At 40.4% G+C, this 19,483-nt stretch overlaps 1 protein-coding gene and 2 pseudogenes across 1 annotated transcript; all 3 read right to left on the bottom strand.

Annotated features, from left to right (window-relative positions):
- Window positions 1-1,980: 1,980 nt before the first annotated feature.
- LOC127131153 (serine/threonine-protein kinase ppk15) lies at window positions 1,981-3,330 on the bottom strand. Its single transcript, XM_051060091.1, has 5 exons — window positions 3,184-3,330; window positions 2,839-2,946; window positions 2,474-2,752; window positions 2,173-2,316; window positions 1,981-2,073 (listed from the first exon to the last, which is right to left on the bottom strand). Exons 1-5 carry the CDS (start codon window positions 3,328-3,330, stop codon window positions 1,981-1,983), a joined length of 771 nt encoding a protein of 256 aa, XP_050916048.1.
- LOC127127509 (WD-40 repeat-containing protein MSI1-like) lies at window positions 2,679-6,777 on the bottom strand (annotated as a pseudogene).
- An 8,188-nt stretch (window positions 6,778-14,965) lies between these two features.
- LOC127133827 (uncharacterized) lies at window positions 14,966-15,065 on the bottom strand (annotated as a pseudogene).
- Window positions 15,066-19,483: the final 4,418 nt, after the last annotated feature.

The following is a 19,483-nucleotide window of genomic DNA, read 5'->3' as shown; positions in this document are numbered from 1 at the left end:
CGTGCGTGAGCCGAACTACGGCAGCTCTGATTCTCGTTCCAGACGAGATACGTAGGCATAGGATGCGATGTCCTATCGAGCTCTCTTCCTCTTAACCCCACCTGTGTTGTCTTCGGTGCGTGTGTGTGTGTGGTGTTTTAGCAACCTTTTCTTTTCTTAGAGCGTGGATCCCGTCGAGTACGACGGACGTGAGGGGTGTTAATACCTTCCTCTTGCGTAACCGACTCCCTTACCCTTTCTCTTTGGTCGCGAGACCATGCTTTTTCCAGGTTTCTCTGAGCGTTTCCTTTCCCTATCTTGGGATAAATAACGCGCAGTGGCGGCTCTGTGTTGTTTTTCTGTTTCAGCTCGCCGGTTGTTTTTCGCGGATGCGACAGCTGGCGACTCTGCTGGGGACTTTACAGATGTTGACCTGTGCTGGTCCATCTTCCCTAAGCGAGTCTCTCTTAGCGTTCTAGGATAGTTTAGGTTGCTTGTGTTGTTCATTTATTGCATTTATTATTCTGACTGTGTATATATTTGCATAAATACTTGCATGCATCATACTATCATTCTGCCGTCCTCTGTGCAGGTGGTTCCTCTGTTGGGGTGGGTGTTCTGAGTGGGGCTAAAACCCAGGCCCGAGTATACACCTAGGATTAGTGTGGTCTCATGTTGCCTCCTTCATGTTAGGTCAACATGTGCCTGGCAACGTGATGTACCACAAACCGGACGAGGTTCATTTGATAGTGCTTTCCTCTGTGGGGTACTCCACTTTGGTTGAGTTACTTCATTTGAGCTGTTGACTCTGGTGACCGATCATTTCCCGGATCTTTGGTTTAGACGATCTCAGGAGAGCTACAATGGCACACCCGAAAGGGCAAACCCATTGAGTATCTCTGCCCGATTGTCGAGACTATTATCCGCCTTAGGATAACCTGATTAGAATTTACCTGTGAGGGGAGGGTGATTCTTGCAAATGCATGTTCAGATGGTGACTCAGATGGTGACTAATGGTTCCGTTGATCAGAGTCCTATTTATAAGTCGGATTTATGGCCGTTTATTTCTGAGACGCCGGAGTGCTGTCCGAGTTATTTATCAGTGGGGATCCGTTTATTTCAGGATTCCCCGGGCCGATTCAGATGGATATGGGTATATGCTCAGAGGTGTCTGATGATGATGATGATGATGTATCTTTTCAGTTCCGTTTATTTCGGAACCCTTGAGTTGGATTTGTGGTTACATTTTCCTTCAGATGGTTGTGATCGGTTCAGAGATCAGTGTTGAGATTCAGAGCAATAGATGATCAGAGGACTTGGAGGATGGCACTATCACTACAACAAACAAGACCTTAGACAGCGCTTTTTTTAGCCTTAGACAGCGCTTTAAAGCGCTGTCTAAACCTCCGCTGCTAAAGGTTTAGACAGCGCTTTTTTAAATCTTAAAAGCGCTGTCTAAGCCCCCCCCCCCCCCCCCCCCCCCCCCCTTAGACAGCGCTTTGGCCAAAAGCGCTTTCTAAGACCCTCCTATTTTAATTTTTTTAGGTATACCTTAGACAGCGCTTTTCAAAAAGCGCTGTCTAAGGCCCCCCCTTAGACAGCGCTTTTTACAAAAGCGCTGTCTAAGGTATACAAAAAATTTTAAAACTTTTGTTTTAAACCACATTTTTTCCAGGTTTATAAACCAGAATTTCTACCTGTTTTCAACCAGATTTTGACAGACAATTATCACATTTTATATATGCCATTTTGGCCTTTTTTCTACCAATTTTTGGCTAACAAATATATATATACCAATTCAAACCAATTTTGCCTTAAATGTATCAAAATATATACAAATTTATGTACACATTTACAAGTCATAACATATACTACAAATGTACACATTAATTACACAAATTTATGAACAAACATTGAGCTTTATCATGAATTGACACCACGAGCAAGTAATGTTGCCGGGGAATCGTTTTGGATGCAGACGGCCTCTTCTTTGGGTTGATCTCAAGCAAATGACCAACAAACTCGATAAACCCTTCGTCTCCCATAGGTAATCTGTGCCTCAACGATGTCTTTTTCGGAATCAAGTATTCTAACCTATTGCTTTCCTGTACATTATTATTAATAAACCACTTACTCACCAAACACCAATTTCAATATAAATTGGTTAAGATGCCAAACATGTACAATTCTTACCTGATTCCGTTCATAAAGCATATGATTTTTCGTGAAATACTTGTATGTATCACGTCCTTTTGCAAGCATACTTTGATCAATTGGATCAATTATTCCGACCACACGAGCAAGTAATGTTACCGGGGAATCGTTTTGGAAGAGAACCTACAACATTGAGGATACAGAAAGTCACACATATTAACAAAGAAAAGAAACACTCCACAGAACACAACAATTTCTGCAACTGATTTCCCACAAGTGAGGTGTCCAGGGATTTTAACAACAGTGATAGTGAAATGCAGTAATTATCTACTATTCTTACATTGCCAGTACAAAGCTCTGCCAAGATGCAGCCAAGTGACCAGATATCAATCTTCTTGTCATATGGAAGTCCCAAAATAACTTCAGGAGCACGATAAGATCTTGACTGAACATACGAAGAAAGGTGGTTTGTCTCAAAACAACTACTTCCAAGATCAATGACCTTGATCTCACATCTGCTATAACTTTTAACCAATATATTCTCTGGCTTCAAGTCACAATGTATCAGTCCAAGGCTATGCAAAAATTGAAGTGCTTCCAAACACTGAATGGTAATTGACTGCACAGGTGAATTCATAGGAGTTTTAGAATAACAACAGATAAGATGAACATTAGACATTTTGATGTAAATGGCACACCACAAACCTGCAATCTCGGCATCGTAAAGTAAACTTCACCCCCTGATTCTCTATTAAATTTATGAAACTCATACAAGTTTGCTTTAAGTAGTTCACATACTATTAACAAATGTTCCTGCAATAGAACAAGAAAAATAATGGAGCACTAAAATCACCTGATCAGAATTATGTTGAACTATCGATTAATAGGACATTTGTAAATATAATTGGTGACAAAAATAAATAAATATAAGGGAAAAATGTAAATAATGAATAATTTGATCCGTCTAAAATAATAATTGATTGATTAGAAAGCAAAATGTGACATACACAACATTAGCAATTTGACAGGATTAATAGCATATTAACTTACTCGATAATAGAAATAATCATATAATCGAAGAAGGTGATACTTGTCTGCGGGATCGTGCTTATTGACATACTTGAGAAGCTTGATCTCATCAAGACTTTGATCAAAAAAGTCCTTGTTATTCTTTATAATTTTAACACAGACATCCATGCCAGTATACAGGTCATGAGCCTGTATAGCTTTGCTAAAAGCAGCAGATCCCAGATGCTCGGTCACATGATACCTTCCGGCTATTATAGAATTTAAAGCAACGTGGAAATTCTTGTCCTCCTCAAAGCCAGTTCTGAGAAACAAATCATTGTTTCTGAAAGACCATAAATGCTAAAACTATGGAAGACATAAAACAATAAACAAATCATACTTATTTTGCAGCCTAACAAGAAATCATCACAAACTCGTTAAAATCATTTCGCATGCAGCTAAAATAAAAGGCGTAAAGTTTTGGCATCCCTGGGATAGAACGATGATCTATTATTTCTTAAACTGATTTAACTAGATCAAATTCCTAATCAAGTATCTCCACTTCAAGAAAAATGACTTTTGTGACATGGCTACACTTTTAATGGCCAAGAACAGTTTTAATTGTTCTAATTTCAAATCATTTTTATATTAATGAAGATAAAAGTAAAAATCCAATGGACACACACACACAATGAAGACATGCCTGTTTTTCCTGTGCACAATCTTCAAAGCTGCGAATAACTAGGCAACTAAAACCTGAAAGTCACAGTAAGAGAAAACGATTTTAGAAATTAACCCAACTCACAATCCAGGTTTCAGAACTATAATCAGTTTCTTTTCAATAACCTGTTTTAGTCCAAATCAACATAACCAATCTATTTTCCTTCTGATTCACAAACTTAATCGCATCCCGTAACCAACCCCAAGTGCAATTGCTCTGTCAAAAAATGAATAGATCCTTAACAAACTATTTAACAGAAATTAACAGTGTTAAAATCATTCCCAACAATCATACTCTTCAAATCTAACTGAAATTTAACCTGCCTTAACCATTCTACCCGAGCTACCCGACTCGATTACGGCTTCCAAACTATATAAACATACATCACTCTTCAATCAAAAAGGAACAATTCTCAAAGCTCACTCATCACTATCATAACTTCTCCGCATCTTTATTGTCCATGAGGATCCGAATCCAAACATTAACAGCAGTGTTGGCATCATAATTTCATCAAACAATATAGTAGAGCTCATTCAATTACCTAGTCACAGCATATCAAAAAAAAAATTGCTTGGTTGTATACCCATGCAGAATATCTCAAAAAGAATACCCAACTGTATTTATAAAACATGTTTTATTATTAAAAATAACACTTATAGAAGCCCTATAAAATACCTGATCCCCGGCATATTGTTTCTGGATAGCCTTCACTTGAGGTTGCAAAGATCGCATAGCCATGGCAGATTCTACCTGAGAATAGTCAGACAAAAATTTATCCAACTAAATTATGTTGAAAACATGAAGAAAATGTCTCTTAACCGTCAAAGAACGCGATTTATATCAATAAATTTAGTAGTATCCAAAGAACACACGACTTATATAGATCATTTTCAGCTTTTCAAAACAAGTGAAGCACGCTCCAAAAACAACAAACCTGCTTTCTTGACAGCGGAAATGTGGCAGCTTTTACAAGAACAGTGAGCATTATAATTGCAAAACCATATGCATACGGCGCATGCAAAGTAGAAAGTCCATCTTTGAGTACCTGAAAAGAGTAAAATACTTCCCTTCACAATTACTTGACAATATAGAACCATAAACCAAATATAGCTATGTAATTAACATACAAATAAATCACAAGTCACAATTTCACAACTTATAATAATTTCAGAAAGAGAACTACAAGAAACAGTAGTTTAAACTTGGATGCTTTCGCAAATTGCAACTAGGTTAGGACTTCACAACTCTAATTTCATCTTATACAAACATATAATTTCCTTCTATTCATTGAACTAGGTTAATCGAGTATTTTGATAATTCAAATTCAAATAGGTAATGTAGGTAATGTTTCATACACATGCAGACTTGTCAGTTCTAATCTTCAAAAACAACCTAAAATTCACTTTTACACTACTATTGCAGATGCATCAGCTAGCAGAAACTGGAATAGCTTCCTATATTACCCTAGTAATAATGAAACTAGGATAGTGTCGCGGTATTCTTAGCAGATTCATCAAAATCAACCATCCTATTGCGCTGCTATTTGACAACACACTCATAATGTTGAATCACCAACTCCCTTTAGTTCTAATATGACTAGGTTAATAGGGCTTGTTGAACCACCAATTCCCTCTCACAACGTCACATCATAAACCATATCAAGCGGTCATAAACCATATCAAGCGGTTCTGGTTTAACTTTTCCACATCTCCCTGCCAAATCAATTATACCTGGGCCATACTCATTTTGACAAACTCACTGATTCCTAACACTAATTTCCACAAAAAAAAAGTTTACTATTTTCAAAAAGCAACAGCATTGCAATTCCAACAGATGCTCTGAATAAATCAACTTTATTACACGTCAAATATTGCACAACAAACAAACTCACATCAAACACATGTTCTAACAAACCAATCACTAAACTATTAACCTTCCTTGAAAAACCAAATGTAAAGACCTTATAACACAAACAAATTCCTAGATTAAGACAGATTATACAACACAACACACCTCACTTGAATGAGCAATGCAAGACTGAACAGGCTTGGTAACAGAGGGTGTTCGAAGATCCCATATAAGCAAATACTGATCATCCCCAACAGAACCAAACAAATACTCATGCCTCAAATGCCAAGCCACATCCTCAACAACACCTTCATGTACCTACGAAACAATCACACAAAACATCAAACAACAAACCACCAAACAACAACAAAAACAATCAAACTCACTACAAATAGATGGATACCTTAAAAATCTGCATAGCATCAAGAGACTTATTCTTGGGAGTACCATTAATATCCCACAAACAAATCTGAGCATCATCAGAGCCACTAAGCAAATGCCCTTGTTTAAAAGTACTCCAAGACAAACCATACCCTTCAGTATTATGCCCTCTCAACCTCAAATCAGGGTTACAAGAACCATCAAGAGGAGGTTTAGAAGGATGTTTACTATAATCAAAAACATAAACCTCAGCACTAATAGTTTTAGTAGCAATAATAAAATTATTATGCGGCATATACCGAGCCCACCGACTTCAGGACGGTCATCCTCGTAATGACGAGCGTCGTTTTCGGAATCATCGAGAGGGAGTTGAACTTGCGCTAACATGAGGTAATTGGGCTCGTTTTCGGAAGTGTGGGTTCCCAAGATGAGTTTTTGAAGGGAGTAATCTTTTCCCGGTGGCTCTTGGCGGTCCGGGAGCCATTCGACGGTGAGGGAAGGCCATTCTAGGGCGTGGGTGATGACGAGATCGTAGAGAAAGGGACTGTTTTTCTTCCAGATTTTGTATTCTTCGTTGATTAATCGTTCTTCGATTTCACCTTTCATTTCTTCGTCTTCTTTACCCATCCACATCCAAAACCCCCCGCTACACCACAATACCTTTCTTACCTCACTCTCAAAATACAATACTGGTTTTAATTTTTTTTTTAATTTAAAGACTTTAGACAGCGCTTTATCAAAAGCGCTAACTAAGGTCTATATTTAAAAGCGCTGTCTAAGGGGGGTCTTAGACAGCGCTTTTAGAAAGCGCTGTCTAAGACCACCCCTTAGACAGCGCTTTCATTATTTTTTTGGAACATGTTCCGTGTTTTATTTTAATTTTAACCTTAGACAGCGCTTTCTTTTAAAAGCGCTGTCTAAGATGCGCTGTTAAAAGTCATTTTTGACGTAGTGTATGCATTGCATACATCTGCATCATTCTCAGTTTGCATTCATCTGCATCAAGCCTACATCTAGCCATATGGGGAGTATTATTGATTGAGAATCTGGTTGAGAGACATCTTGAATTTCAGAATGTGGATGTCAAAATATTATTTGTCTCGATGAAACCAGAATCAAAGGACAAAATCTTCCTCATATGGATAGACGTTGCATTCATGCATATTAACTTGTTTGCTGTTTTGCAGGTGTCGGGTTCTAACGTGCTTGATTGTTTCAGGAACCATTGCTCGTGCTCGTAGAGTTGTACCTTTGCACTCGACTCGTCCTCACAGATACTTCACCAGGCGCAATACTCCCAGACTGATGGATCTCCCAAATACAGATATCCTCGAGCTGAAGGACAAAATGAATGAGCTGATCAACATCATGCAGGGTTTTGCAGTTGGTCAGAAAGCTCTAGCTGACAAGGTTGAAAAGCTCGAGCGAGCTTCAGCTGCAAACAGTGTTGTTAACCTGAATGGTGTCTCCAACCAGGGGCTAGGTGGATCCAGGGACGGTGAAAAAAGAGCGACCGTAGGTATGGTGAACAATAATGCTGGTGGATTTGGTGCTGCTACTGGCGGTGGGCCCGGTCTGGGGCATAATCTGAAGGATAGTCTGTTCCCGCCTTTCTTTGGGGTCGATGATGACAGGGAGGAGGACAAAGAGGCTGATCAGTTCTCTATGCTGAATGAGCCATTCGGTCAATATGGTGTTCAACCACAAAGCAAAGAAATTCAGTTACTGGCAGAGAAGGTAAGGGCTCTGGAAAGCCATGCTACTCCGGGATTTGTCAACATGTCAAACATGGGGCTAGTTGAGGGGGTTGTGATCCCACAGAAGTTCAAAGCGCCTGCATTTGACAAATACAATGGGAGTTCCTGCCCGGGAACCCACCTCCAAGCTTTCGTTCGCAAGATTTCTGCCTATACGACGGATCAGAAGCTGTGGATGTACTTCTTCCAAGACAGTCTGTCTGAAGGATCCCTGGAGTGGTACACCAAGCTGAAGTCTGCTGACGTCAAGAGCTGGCAGGATCTTGGCGATGCTTTCTTTAAACAGTACCAATTCAATGCTGACATGGCTCCTAGTCGTACCCAGCTGCAGGGTATGTCTCAGAAGTCAAGTGAAGGGTTTAAAGAGTATGCGCAAAGGTGGAGGGAGTTGGCTGCCAGAGTTCAACCTCCGCTGGTGGATCGGGAGATGTCTGATCTATTCATGGGTACCCTGCAGGGGGTTTTTGCTGAAAGAATGGTTGGATGTCCTGTCACGAATTTTGCCGACATTGTGGTGGCAGGGGAGAGAATTGAAAGTTGGCTGAAAATGGGGAAGATACAAGGAAATGCTCCGTCATCTGGAGCAAAGAAGCCATTCGGGAACGGTCAAAGGAAGAATGACGGTGAATCAAGTGCTGTGTATGCCCAGAGAGGACACGGTAGGGATCGTTACTACCAGCACACTGCTGCGGTAACCATCCCTGCTGGTAATCAGTCAGTACGACAGCAACGTCAGCCACCTCAACAGAGAGCTGGGTACCAGGTGAGGGGAAAAGGGGTTGATCGCCATTTTGACAAGCCGCCTGTGACATACGTTGTTCTGTTCAAAAAGCTGATGGATCTTGGGTTGGTTCAGCCGAGGGCGATGGTTCCGATGAGATCAGATCAAAGGCCTCCTAATTATGATGAGAACGCCCAGTGTGAATTTCATTCTGGAACACCGGGGCATAACATTGAGGGTTGTAGAGCATTCAAGAATGTTGTCCAGGATCTGGTAGACTCCAAGGCTATCAATTTTGCGCCATCACCGAATGTTAATGCTAATCCCATGCCGGCACATGGTCAGGCAATGGTGAGTGCAATTGCTGAAGATTCGGATCACGCATGTGGGATGGGTGAAGAGACTGATGGTAACTGCAAGTTTGATGGTTGGATAAAGCCGTGCGTACCAGGGATGGAAGTCCAGAACTGGAAGGCCTAAAAAGATCATCACGGTCACTCTACTTGAAGAGTAATAATTTCTGTTTTCAGTTTTATTTGCATGAAAGCCATACGTGTTGCCCGACACGTAATGGTTCATTGTAAGGGCCACCTCATGTTCATAATTTGCAACATTTCTGCATCATTAATAAATGGATGTTTTTCAGTCAAAAAGTGGTGTTCCCTGTTTTTCATTTATTTTTGCAGTTTAAAAACAAATAAAAATGGCAATGTTTATTTTCATTTTTCTCTTTTTTGATTTGTCTCGTTCCGAATTCAAAAATAACTCTCCGGATCTCGTTGATAACAATTTGGTTACACCTCATATGACTTCGACAACCGATCTATCATGCCGAAGAAGAAGGCGAAGAAGATTGTGATCTGCTGGAATTAGCCAGGTTGTCAAAACAAGAGGAGAAGGTGATTCAGCCGCACGAGGAGCGGGTTGAGGTTGTTATTCCAAGCACCGCCGAGGTCAGAAAAGAAGTGAAAATTGAGGCCGCTTCAGAGGCGAGTCGAGAGCAGAATGGTAGTCCTGGTGAAGGGACATGTGGATACCTTCGCCTGGTCATGTCAGGATATGCCAGGGTCGGATACCGATGTCGTTGTGCACAAGCTGCCATGGAGAGAAGATTGTCCTCTAAAGAAGCAGAACGTCAGTGCCTGTATCAGAGAGCCATGGTGACTTTGTTTCATGATATGATTCATCATGAAAATGAATGCTATGCTATGACATGATAGCAAAGTCCCAAGCAGGAGAGGGGCATCTGGCAGACCAGGGCAAGTCGTTTGACCGGTGGAGATAATTCAGACTGAGGTTGAATTCAAGTAAAGTGCACTATCAGAGTGCAGTCCGGTAAGATGTTGGGGGTTCATTGTAAGAGAGGAATCGAGGTTGATCCTGCTTAAAAAAAAAAAAAAAAAAAAAAAAAAAGCAATAAGAGAAATACCTGAACCGAGGATGGAAAGAGGTTCGTGGTCTCCTAGGTAGATTGAACTACATGTCATGGTTCACATCTCACCTAACAGCCACGTGTGAACCCATATTCAAGATGTTGAAAAAAGAAAGATCAAACGGTCAGGTGAAATAATGATTGCCAAGGGGCATTGAAAAATAAAAGAATAAGTTGCAGGAACCTCCGATTCGGATGCCTCCCTGTGGAAGGAGCGATTATTAATCTGGTACTTGACAGCCTTCGAGAGGTCTACGAGGTGTATTGGGGCAGCATGACGAGTCTTGTCGAAAAGAGTATGCAATTTACCTTAGCAAAAAGTTTACCGACTGTGAAACAGTACATTCACTGTTCGAGAAAACTTGATGTACTTTGGCATAGGCTGCTCGCCGGCTGAGACAGTATATGCTGGTTCATACCACTTTATGGATTTCGAGATGGATCTGATCAGGTAGATTTTTGAAAGAGCCAGCAGTGACCGGACGGGTTGCAAGAGTGCAAAAGAATATTGACTGATTTGTGATGCTCTCAGAAAGCAATTGAGGGGAGTGTATTGTCTGATTACCTCGCCTAACAACCCGTGGAGGATTATCAACCGAGGAAGTTTGAGTTCCCTGATGAGGGCATCTCGAGGTGCTCTGATCGAAAGATTGAGAGTAACCGATCCCGGAGGAGGGGCCTGACCCTGAATCTGAACGGATTCTGATGTCTGAGGGGGAGGTTAAGGTGAATAAGCTTTTGCTGCCCGGATAACGCTTGAAGGCACCGATGGTGTGATTGAGTATGAAGCTTGTATCCTGGGTATCGATCTTCGATACATCTACTGGGGCAACTCCTTTCTCATTGGTATATGGAATGGAGGCTGTATTACCTGTTGAAGTTCAGATTCCCTCTTTGAGAGTCCTGATGGACGTCAAGTTGCAAGAGGCTGAATGGGTAAAGACCCGTTATGAAGAGTTGAGCCTGATTAAAGAGAAGAGGCTAGCAGCCATCTGTCATGGGCAGTTATACAAGCAGCGGATGAAACGTGCTTTTGACAGAAAGGTGCGACCTCGGGTATATCACGTGGGTGATATGGTGCTGAAAAGGATCCTCCCTCCTCAAAATGATCGTAGGGGCAAATGGATACCCAATTATGAAGGTCCATTCGTGGTCAAGAAGGTTTTCTCTGGCAGAGCCTTGTTGTTGACGACCATGGATGGAGAGGATTTTCCATCCCCTGTGAATGCGGACGCAGTTAAAAAATACTTCGTGTAAAGAGACCCGCTGGACGAAAAGAATAAAATAGTCCAGGCAAAAATGGGCATCCCGGCGAACCAAAAACAGAAAGAAAGGTTCGGGCAAAAATTAGGGATAAAATGAAAAAATTATACACCCGGCAAGTCGAAAACCTGAAAAGGCGACTTGGGCAAAAATGGGTATCCCGGTGGACTGAAAACCCTAGAGGGCGGTCCAGGCAAAAGAGGGATTGAAACGAACAACTGCGTCTGGCATGATCGTTTGCGCTTTGGTTAAAGCATCATGGATAATACCCGGTAGGGATCAATTAGAAACGTCTTGTTCAGAAGGCAGAAAGCAAGGAGAGTCTGAGGACATATGGGGTGTAACCGAGTTGGAACTCGATGAGATCACGGGTTTCACATTGCCATTAGGATAGATTTTTCCTTTTGTGCGCGATTACCTCTTTTCAGGAATTGCTTCCTTTGTATTGCTCAATTTGAGCCACACACTTTTTCAATCAATAAAATGCATATTCAGTCAAATAATTTTGTTTTTTATTTTTCATTACCGCTTTGATTGCAAAAACATCCAATTATTGTGATAAAGAATCTTGCATTTTAAGACGTACAGGTCCCTTCCGATGCATGTTTATAAGATTGAAAGCTTGAAATCTTATTTTGAAGGTTGAGTGATCCAAGTGTTGAAATCTTGACGCGCCTGAGGCATGGTTTCATCTAACGATCTGTTTTGCAGGTGCTGTTAGTTATTTTTCACTCACTTACAGGTTGTGATGTGGAAGCTTGTCGACAAAAAAAAACAAATCCCCGTGGGAGTCCAATCAGGGACGAATGTATGAAGGAATGGTGAAGAGACGTCGAGACGTACGACGATCCTTGATTTTAATCAAGAAGACTCTTCAAAATCGGAAGATTGGAAAGTCTGTAGAAATTCCCCGCAGGGTCCAATCAGGGACAGGCAAGTGGGAGAACAGTGCAGAGACGTAGAGACGTCCGACGACCTTTGGAATTAATCAAGAAGACTCTTCAAAGTCGGAAAATTGAAAAGTCTGTACAATCCCCAGGAGTTCGCTCTCCGTCGAGCGCGGAGCGGTTGGGAATACAAGATGATGGAGCAGAAAAGGTCCAGACGAGTCTGGGAGTTCTCAAAAGTGGAAAGCTGATACGAGATTGGGAGGCGGATACCGTGGTTCGACGAGTCGACGGGTGTTCTGTACCAACTTTTATCATTTCCCCAGCTAGGTCCCCAAGCAGAGTTGTGAGGGCTAACTCCCCAGCATATCCAAGGTCTGTGCATCCCCTAGCTGAGTCAGGATGGTGATAACACGAAATTATATCACATTTTAAGACTTAATTCAATTAGATTATATTATCATTTACTTTAGTTTATCTCATTTTATCAGATATTATGCAGTATTTCCTTGCTATTTATGTCAGGTATCCATTTTGAAGCAAAAGTGAAAAAGGGAAGAAAAGGAGGTGTAAAAAGAAATAAAAAGGAAACAAATAACCAAGACCAAGCCCAGCCCAAAGAAAGTGCACGTTATGCCTGTGACGGGCGTCACAAGGAGTGTGACGAGCGTCACACTAAAAGCACTCCTGTGACGAGCGTCACACATGGTGTGACGAACGTCACACCAGTCCTCTATATTTTTGGCGCAAGGAACTCAACTGACCACGTTGAAAGCTACTTCCACGCACGCTTAACCCTCGGAACGAGACCACGCACACGGAAACCCTTGAAATGCAGTTACACCAGCAGCTGTATAAATAGGAACTAATTGGGAAGTTTCAAAGACCGGTTTTTCCACGCTCACATTGCCGAAGCTCTGCCAAATTTTCTTTTCACGCCTTTTGCTTATTTTTTCCTTTCCAGCACTTAGCATTGTTTATTTTATTTATTTCTTTTGCAAGCTTTACATTCTTTTTCCCTTGCAAATTTACCTTTCCAATTTTAACTTTTAGATATTTTTTCGCATAATAGTTTCTACACCGGAAACTATTGTGCAACTTTATACTGGATTTAACCTTACGTTATATTCCAGTTTTATTTCCTTGATTTAATTTACTGTTTAATTGAAGAATCCAAGAACAAATCCTACCGGCTTGTGGTGGAGTGTTCAAGACCATTGTATTACGCATTCAGGTTCTTTAATCGTTATTTAATATTTTGTTTTATTCTTTATCTATATTATCTGCCTGGAATGAGTCTGTTTATGCATGATATAAGTTCTTATTTATTTAGCATGTCTGGCTAATTTGCCTAGATATCGGTATGTAAAGTAAGCAGAATAAGGGATCAAGACTGAGTCGGTCTATCTAAACTTAAAATCAAAATCAATCTTTTTACGGTTTCAACTTACAGGTTTAATAACAAGATTTTTTACAAAAGTAAAAGACATAAAGAAGTTAAAATCAATAGAGCGAGAGTTTGAGATTTTAACTGGACAGTGTAAGTTAGGCATTAATTCTAGATCAGGGCGAGAGCAAGTTTTAGAGTTAATTAAATTCTGACCTTTTCCAAAAAGTATTTTTAAAGATTGAATGTGAGGACGAGAGTTAAGCATTTGGATTTAATTATATAACCTAAGTCAACAGAGCGAGAGTTTGAGATAAGGGTGTTTAAAACGGTCAGTATTTTCTTAAAAAGAGTTTCTGCAACTTTATTGTTTTCAAAATATGGTTTTTGACTTAATTATAAGTGACAGCAACATTAATATAAAATCATGGTTTATTCAACAGAGCGAGAGTTTGAGATAGAGCCTTTAACCAATAAAGTTAACCGAAACGATTCATTTTAAAACTAAGAAACCGACAAAGACTTGATTCCCTAGTTTTGACGAACTACATACCGATATCCGTCTTATTAATATTTAATCTAGATATTAGTTTAGCTCTTAGTTTTTTCCCAAACAATCAAACATTTTCACCTTAGATTTACGTAGTAACCTTAGATAACGGTATATCGATTCATAAGTCCCTGTGGGATCGATATCTTTTAAAACTACGCGATAGAACTGTGCACTTGCAGTTTGTATCCCATTCTCGACTCACCCAGTCGAGCGATCAAGTTTTTGGCGCCGTTGTCGGGGACTTTTATTCAATCGATATCGTAACTCTTCCGTTACGCTGTAGAGACTAAGGTTTCTTTTTCTTCTATTTTCTTTCTTTCGTTGATTTGTATGCCACGCACTCGCTCTCAAGGCGAACCGCTCTATTTACGAATCAACGATATCGAACTATATCTCCGAGTCTTACGACGAATTCGGGAATATCGTGCTGAAAACAATCTCCCTCCTATAGACCTTCCTGATCTCAAAGATTTTCCTTCTTTAACCGAGATGGCAGAACCAGCTCGTGCTCTTAGAGATTACGCCGCTCCATCGCAAGATGAACCGCATTCAAGTATTGCTCCGCCCGCAATCGAAGCAAACAACTTTGAACTTAAACCTTCGTTGTTGCAGGCTGTGCAACAGAACCAATTCTCTGGAAATCTTACCGAAGATCCAAACCTTCATTTATCCGTATTTGTCCAATACGTTGATACTGTTAAAGCTAATGGTGTCACTTCAGAGGCAATTCGACTTCGTCTTTTTCCTTTCTCATTAAGAGATAGCGCTAGAAGATGGCTTCAATCTCTTCCTTCCAACTCAGTCACCACATGGAACGAGTTGAAGAAAGTTTTTCTTGCCCGATATTTTCCGCCAAGCAAAACAGCTATGTTAAGAGCCCAGATAAACGGATTTAAACAGAAAGACAACGAGTCTCTTTTCGAAGCATGGGAAAGATACAAAGACATGATGAGACTTTGCCCACACCATGGTTTGGAAGACTGGTTAGTAATTCACACATTTTATAATGGTCTATTATACAACACAAGGTTAACAATAGACGCCGCTGCAGGTGGTGCACTAATGAACAAACCTTATGCTGATGCTTACCAGCTTATCGAGAGCATGGCCCAAAACCACTATCAGTGGGGAACCGAACGAACGAATGTGGAAAAACCTCAACCGAAAACTGGCATGTACGAGATAAGTAACCTTGATCACGTTAATGCAAAAGTGGATGCTTTGGTCCAGAAAATTGAAAGTTTAAACGTATCACCTCCAGCAGCCGTGGTTGCTATAACTCAGAATTGCGAGGTCTGTGGAATCCAAGGCCACACTCCTGCGGAATGTCAACTCTTGACTGGAATCCAAGCAGAGCAAGTAAACTATGCTCAAGGAAGCCCCTATTCGAATACCTATAACCCAAATTGGAAGAACCATCCAAACTTTTCATATAAGAGTAATAATGCTTTATACGCACCTGGACAGTCTCCAAATCAAGCCCCATCTATACCTCCGGGATATCAGAAACCGAATCCTAACAATAATACCCCTAGAAAATCCAACTTGGAAATCATGATGGAAAACTTTATAGCTTCCCAACAACAAACCAATAAAGATTTCTTAAACCAGAACATACACACTGGCGAACAACTTAAACAACTAGCAAGCAAAGTAGATGCCCTGGCTACCCATAACAAAATGCTGGAAACGCAAATATCTCAAGTAGCTCAACAACAAGCACCTACTGCTGCACCAACTGGTACATTCCCTGGACAGCCCCAACCCAATCCGAGAAGCCAAGCTCATGCAATTATATTGAGAAGTGGAACGGAAGTGGAAGGACCGTCTGACCCAAGGATAGAAAACCAAAACCCTAAGAAATCTACTGAGGAAAGTGAACCTAAGGAAAAGGAAGAGAGTAATAAGGAAACCCTAGAAAAGAAGGAACCTTATGTACCTCCACCACCTTACAAACCACCTATACCTTACCCTCAAAGGCTTGTTAAAACCAAAGATGTAGGCCAATTTAGAAAATTTGTTGATCTCCTTAAACAATTAAACGTTACAATTCCATTTACCGAAGCTATTACGCAGATGCCCTCGTATGCTAAATTCTTAAAAGAAATTCTTTTTAATAAGAGGAAACTTGAGGATAGCGAAACCGTTACACTCCCTGCCGAATGTAGCGCTATAATCCAAAACATGCCCCCTAAACTCAAGGATCCGGGTAGTTTCTCTATACCCTGTCACATAGGAAAATTTGTCATCGACAAAGCCTTATGCGATTTAGGAGCCGGAATTAGCGTTATGCCTTTATCCATATGTAAGAAACTGGAAATGGGAGAATTAAGACCGACCAAAATGTCTGTGCAATTAGCAGATCGTTCCATCAAATATCCTGTAGGAATCCTTGAAAACGTTCCCGTACGCATAGGTCAGTTTTACATTCCCACTGACTTCACAATTATGGACATTAGAGAAGATGATACGACACCTATTATACTAGGAAGACCATTCTTAGCAACTGCCGGTGCAATCATAGACGTAAAACGAGGACGACTCACCTTCGAAGTAGGTGAAGAGAAAATTGAATTCATTCTTTCCCAATTCTTGAAAGCACCTGCAATAGAAGATACATGTTATTTCATGGATATCATCGATGAATGCATAAAAGAAGCAGAGTCAGGAGAAGACAAATCATCAGACTATCTTTTAGAGGACAAATCTAAACAATGCTTAGCAATAACACCGGATCCTACGCAGTGTCTTAACAAACCAACCCCTGATTTGAAAACACTTCCCAAAAATCTGAGATATGAATTCCTAGACTTAGAACTTGAACGACCTGTGATAGTTAATGCAGATCTAGGAAGACTCGAAACAGAAAAACTCCTACATATCTTAAGAAAATATCCAACCGCACTAGGATACCACATCACCGATCTCAAAGGAATAAGCCCTTCTATTTGTATGCACCGCATCATGTTAGAAGAAGACTGTAAAACCTCTAGGGAACACCAGAGAAGACTGAATCCGATCCTAAGTGAGGTAGTAAAGAAAGAAATAACCAAGTTATTAGAAGCAGGTATTATATATCCTATATCTGATAGCAAATGGGTTAGTCCTGTACACGTTGTACCAAAGAAAGGAGGCATAACCGTTATTGAAAACGAAAAAGGAGAAACTATAACTAAACGAATCGAATCGGGATGGAGAATGTGCATTGATTATAGGAAACTAAACAAAGCAACCCGAAAAGATCATTTCCCTTTACCATTCATTGACCAGATGTTAGAACGATTAGCTAAACATTCACATTTCTGTTATTTAGACGGTTATTTAGGCTTCTTTCAAATACCAATTCACCCTGATGACCAAGAAAAGACAACATTCACATGCCCTTTTGGTACCTTCGCGTATAGACGAATGCCGTTTGGTCTGTGTAATGCCCCTGCAACTTTTCAAAGATGCATGATGGCGATTTTCGCCGACTTTCTCGAAAACATCATGGAAGTATTTATGGATGACTTTTCTGTATACGGACAAAGTTTCGAAGAATGCCTTGAAAACCTAGAAAGAGTTCTTGAGCGATGTGTAAAAGTAAACTTAGTACTTAATTGGGAAAAGTGCCACTTTATGGTACAAGAAGGAATTGTTTTAGGACACATCATCTCGAACAGAGGAATTGAAGTAGACAAAGCCAAAATAGAGGTAATCAAAAATCTTCAACCCCCAAGAACTGTGAGAGAAGTACAAAGCTTTTTAGGACACGCCGGTTTTTACCGACGATTCATCAAAGACTTCTCTAAGATAACTAAACCCTTAACCGGACTGTTGATGAAAGATGCTGAATTCATATTCGACGATAACTGTTTAAAAGCATTTCAAACTCTTAAACAAGCATTGATCTCCGCACCCATTATGCAGACACCAGACTGGAACGAACCATTCGAAATAATGTGCGATGCCAGTGATTATGCTGTAGGTGCTGTTTTAGGACAAAGAAAGGATAAAAAGCTTCACGTTATATATTACGCTAGCAGAACCCTGGATGAAGCACAGATGAATTATGCCACAACCGAGAAAGAACTCCTAGCAGTGGTATTTGCGCTAGATAAATTTCGTTCTTACCTGGTAGGAGCCAAAATAATAGTTTACACTGATCACGCTGCTATCAGGTACCTTTTAACAAAAAAGGATGCTAAACCTAGACTCCTAAGATGGATCTTGTTACTACAAGAATTCGACTTAGAAATCAAGGACAAGAAAGGAACTGAAAACGTAGTAGCAGACCATCTATCTAGACTTGAGAACCTTGAACCAGAAAGAACATCCATTAATGATGATTTCTCGTATGATAAACTCATAGCTACTTTGGAAGAGAACAACTCCGACATGCAAGTAGAAACCACCTTAGCTATATCTGTCATACCATGGTACGCTGATCTAGTAAATTATTTAGCTGCCGGAATAGTTCCACCTACTTTATCTTACCAGCAGAAGAAACGATTCTTCCACGACATAAAACACTATTACTGGGATGATCCCTTACTTTTCAAAAGAGGCCCCGATGGTATTTTCCGTCGATGTATACCCGAAGAAGAGGTAGAAAATATAATCCAACACTGTCACTCTGCGCCTTATGGTGGACACACAAGTACATCCAAGACCTGCTCTAAAATCCTACAAGCTGGCTTTTATTGGCCAACTATATGGAAGGACGTACATGCGGCTATTAAGGAGTGTGACAGATGTCAACGCACGGGAAACATATCTAGACGTGACGAGATGCCACAAAAAGGTATTTTGGAAGTAGAGATTTTTGACGTGTGGGGGATAGACTTCATGGGACCTTTCCCATCCTCTTTCGGTAACAAATACATACTCGTGGCAGTTGACTACGTATCAAAATGGATCGAAGCTATAGCTTCTCCAACAAATGACACCCGAGTAGTAACTAGACTCTTTAAAAATATAATATTTCCGAGATTTGGCATCCCAAGAATAGTAGTCAGTGATGGTGGATCACACTTTATATCCAAGGTACTCGAAAAACTACTACTTAAATATGGAGTGAGACATAGGATAGCAACACCTTACCACCCTCAAACCAGTGGACAAGTGGAAGTATCTAACAGAGAAATCAAGCAAATACTAGAAAAAACGGTTGCCACTTCAAGGAAAGATTGGTCATTGAAATTACCAGAAGCTTTATGGGCATACCGAACTGCTTATAAAACTCCCATAGGGACGACCCCATTTAAGCTCATTTATGGAAAATCCTGTCACCTCCCGGTAGAATTAGAACATAAAGCCTATTGGGCTATTAGAAATTTAAATTTGAATTATAAAGCCGCCGGTGAAAAGAGAATCCTTGACATAAACGAATTAGAGGAACTCATAAGAGACG

Source organism: Lathyrus oleraceus, chromosome 3 (assembly GCF_024323335.1).
Source record: "Lathyrus oleraceus cultivar Zhongwan6 chromosome 3, CAAS_Psat_ZW6_1.0, whole genome shotgun sequence".
NCBI lineage: Eukaryota > Viridiplantae > Streptophyta > Magnoliopsida > Fabales > Fabaceae > Lathyrus > Lathyrus oleraceus.
Note: the sequence above shows the minus strand (reverse complement) of the source record. Positions and strands in the feature narration are given on the sequence as shown.

What these genes read in the sequence shown, in the direction of transcription:
- LOC127131153 (XM_051060091.1), bottom strand. Translation starts at nt 3,330, where the DNA reads ATGGATGTCTGTGTTAAAATTATAAAGAATAACAAGGACTTTTTTGAT. An exon ending in TTACGATGCCGAGATTGCAG is followed by an intron (nt 2,753 to 2,838) that starts GTTTGTGGTGTG and finishes TCACCTGTGCAG; the next exon opens with TCAATTACCATTCAGTGTTT. An exon ending in CAGAGCTTTGTACTGGCAAT is followed by an intron (nt 2,317 to 2,473) that starts GTAAGAATAGTA and finishes TCAATGTTGTAG; the next exon opens with GTTCTCTTCCAAAACGATTC.